This window comes from Pelmatolapia mariae, linkage group LG12, assembly GCF_036321145.2.
Source record: "Pelmatolapia mariae isolate MD_Pm_ZW linkage group LG12, Pm_UMD_F_2, whole genome shotgun sequence".
Lineage (NCBI taxonomy): Eukaryota > Metazoa > Chordata > Actinopteri > Cichliformes > Cichlidae > Pelmatolapia > Pelmatolapia mariae.
Window position 1 is genome coordinate 28,274,593 of NC_086237.1, and position 3,744 is coordinate 28,278,336.

General features: G+C 44.6%; 1 protein-coding gene across 1 annotated transcript; it reads right to left on the reverse strand.

Moving 5' to 3' along the window:
• Positions 1–826: 826 nt before the first annotated feature.
• On the reverse strand, positions 827–2,769 carry htr1aa (5-hydroxytryptamine (serotonin) receptor 1A a). The gene has a single exon (XM_063490342.1). It carries the CDS (start codon positions 2,527–2,529, stop codon positions 1,246–1,248), a length of 1,284 nt encoding a protein of 427 aa, XP_063346412.1. The 5' UTR covers positions 2,530–2,769; the 3' UTR covers positions 827–1,245.
• Between the last annotated feature and the right edge of the window lie 975 nt (positions 2,770–3,744).

Sequence of the window (3,744 nt, forward strand, 5' to 3'; positions counted from 1 at the left end):
CTGGGATTTGCTTGATAGATGATAGCAGTTATACAGTGAGGAGGTTTCCTGCAACTCTTTGTATTATGTGGCCTATTTTTCTGAGTAACCCTCTAAACTATGTGCTATTATGAGTGTGCACACATGTGTATGTGTGTGTGTGTACGTGTGTGTGTGTGTGTGCGTGTGTGTGGACTAAATTTAGCACAGATTTTCTTGAGGTTGATGACGTAACAAGCTGTCTATGTAGTTCTCAATAAGCCTCGATGGAGAACTGCACAACAATCCTGTACAAGAGAAACGAGTTAGACTCCCTCTCTTGGTTTTTCTCTGAGTAATTTTACTTTCACTGTCAGTCTGTTGTTGTTTCTGTCTTTCTCTAACACTCAAGGGACAATCCAGGAGTCAGAAATAGAGAAGAGAGGAGGCCAAAATGAGAAGAGCCACAGGGAGATTGAGAATGCATCGTATCATAAATGCAATACCAGTTCCCATTTTAGAAGAAAAATGCCCATCTTCTTTTGCTTTCAACTCTGAGGTGGATTTGATGGCTAGACACTGGGCTTCATTTGATACCCATTTGTTTTAAGGCCTTAAATACACCATGCACTGATAACCTGATCATCACTCATCATCATCAGTGTGTTGGCCTGTCAAAGCAAACTGATAAGTTGTCCACTGCTTTGTGTGCTCAAGAACATAGGAAAATCACTCATTCCTTATTATCTATATGAAGATATATGACGAGGCATGTCCTAAGTGAAAGTGTGATATTTCATAATGGGCCTCTGCTCTCTTCTTTTCTCGTTTTTGCTTCTAAACAAACATTCACTCATATTTCTTCGTGACAAACTTTGATTGCTTTTATTGTTTCAGTGCTACACAGCTCATGACATGGGACGGAAACCCCGCGTGCCTCATGATAAAATGCATGGAAACAGCACAGGACACGTCTTGCATGGCAATACAACGATGGCTGCCGTCGCATATAAGCTATATACTGTAGCTACAACACTGAATAAACATGAGCTTGTACATTAACAGCGAAAGTTTCTATATTGACTTATTTCACCGGTGGATTATTTTTACACCATCCTTAAGACACGACTAAAAGGGACTGTCCCTGAATGAAAGTCTGTGTATTGTTGTTGTTGTTTTTTTTGTCTTTTTGCTGTTTCTATACAGTCACTGAACATTCCCGCTCTCTGATTAACGTATCCGCATTTAAATAAACGCAAACGTTTTTCTTTTTTCTTTTTACTCTGGTTATGGTCTGTGGAATTTGCATTTTATAATCTTCTTGAAAGCGTTTTGGAAGTCTTTGTTGAAGTAGGCATATATGATGGGGTTGAGGAGAGAGTTTGAATAGCCCAGCCAGTTTATGACTGCGCCCAGCCACTCGGGCATGTAGCAGCTCTCTGCACAGAAAGGCAGTACCAGTGCAACGATGAAAAAGGGCAGCCAGCAAAAGATGAAAGTTCCCATAATGATGCCGAGTGTTTTCACCGTTTTACGTTCCCTGGCCAGCGCGATCTTTCTCTTCGCCCCCGAGTTCTTTTCATTCATGTTTTCATAGCCGTGCGAGGAGGACTGAGGAGTGTTGGGCAGAGGCAAGTGCGTCTTTGAGTTGCTGATAACTTCTATGATCTCCAGTGATTCGCCCTCGTCTCCATGCTTCACCGCGCCATTTACGCACGGAGAGCTGGATTTAGACTCATCCCCGCGCTTCCAGCCTTTGCCGCCGACCTCTCCGTTGGTTTTCTTGTGAAAGATGGCCGGAGACACACTCAAGCACTTTTCTGACACTTTTGCTTTCTCTGCTTTCTTCACTGTCTTTCGAATCCGAAACCGAGCAGCTCTGAATATTCGTCCGTACAGAACTAACATGAGGATAAGAGGGATGTAAAAAGCTCCAAACGTAGAGTAGATGGTGTAGCCCGGGTCCTGGCTGATCATGCAGGCGTCGGGGTCTGCCCTGTCTTCGGCGCTTCTCCAGCCTAACATAGGCGGAATAGAAATGGAGAAACCAATTAGCCAAGTGACGCTAATCAAGAACGCAGCTCTCCTTGGTGTCCGTTTATTTACATAGTCAATAGGGTCCGTTATGGCCCAGTACCTGTCCAAAGCAATTGCGCACAGATGCAGGATGGATGATGTACAACACAGTACATCCAGAGAGATGAATAAATCACAGATCTCCTGCCCCAGAGTCCACTTGTTTAAAACCTGATACAGGGCCGCCATTGGCAGGACCAGCACAGAAACCATGAGGTCTGTCACGGCCAGAGATCCGATCAGATAGTTGGCCACATTCTGGAGAGATCTCTCCAGGGCGATGGCTGCCACGACGCACGCATTGCCAAATATGGAGCAGAGGATGAGGGCCCCCAGGAGCATTGAGGTAATAATCTGGTAACTTAGCACCAGATCTGGAAGAGACCCGGACCCCGTGCCATTCTCACCCCCGTTCCAGTCGGCAACCACGTCCCCCCCACTGGGGTAAACACTGGTCGCGTTGCTGTCGTTGTTGCTTGTGGTTATAAAATCCATAATGCAACCACACTCAGAGCGAAACTTTTCCCAAAGTAGTGGGGAGTAGTGGAAGAATAAGCAGGAGTCAGTCAGCCCCCTCAGACTGCTGCTGCCGCTGTGCGTTTTACCGGGTCCATCGGAGTTACCGAGCTCGTGCTGTCGCTCTCAGGACGCATGACGCAGACGTGCTTGTGAGTGCGTGTGAGGGGGCTGTGTGTGTTGTAGCCCATGAGTGTTGACAGCCGGGTGCGCACACTGGTACTGCGAATCATCTGAGCTTGGTGACGCCGTGAATTCATTTATACCAACAGCTTTAGGTACGTCAGACCGGGAGGAGGTTGTCCTGGAGGTTTGTGCCTTTACTCTTCTTGTTGCTCAGTTTTTCATCACAGACCGCCGCCGAGGGTGCAGAGAGCTACTGTCCTTCTTGTATCTCCTTTATTTTACTCTTTGGACTCACTGACAAAAGTATTTTGTTTATTTATTAATTTTTTAAAGTTTAGTTTTAGCCTTCATCGGAAAGGGTTGGTATCAGCCAGAACTAGTAAACAGGAATTTTTCCTTTCTTTTTTTAATATAACGAGATATCAGAAAATTAACTATCAAATGAAGCAAATTTGTCGTTGGACTACCTAAGACGGATACATTTTAAAAAAGAGTATCTATCGTCGGTTCCCATGAAGTTTTTGTGTAAAGCCACTTCGTTTGAAACGGATCTTTTAAAAATATTTTAAAACAGTTTTGAACTAGAAATTCGTACAGCGTTTTTACGAGTGGAGCTTTGCAATTTAATGTGAAAAGGAGAAAAGTTCAAATGTCCAGAGCGCTGAGAGAAAAATAGTTTCAGGACCAGGAACAGCTCCTCTGCAGTCCTGAAAGGAATGCTGCTGCCCTCTGCTGTACGCGAATGATATTGCACCAAATGGTGGACTTTGCTCCATCAGCGCATATGAGTTCAGGGTAGGTTGTGTGCGTACATTACAGGAAGGAGGGGGTTCCCTTGAAAACAGCTGTAGCCGTTGCCTTGTGTTCAAGTGTATTCGAGCCAACAAATAATGTCAGCAATGAGTCAGAGTGGAGTCTGAATAAACGCAGTTAGTGAGGAACTTCTCAAAGTGGAGGGTTGGAGGCTGTGGGTGAGCTGTCTGTTATGAGGTGATTGTATGGAAGATAAGTGAATCTAAAAAACGTATTTAAAAATTTTTTAAAAGTTCTAATTGGAATTCCACACAG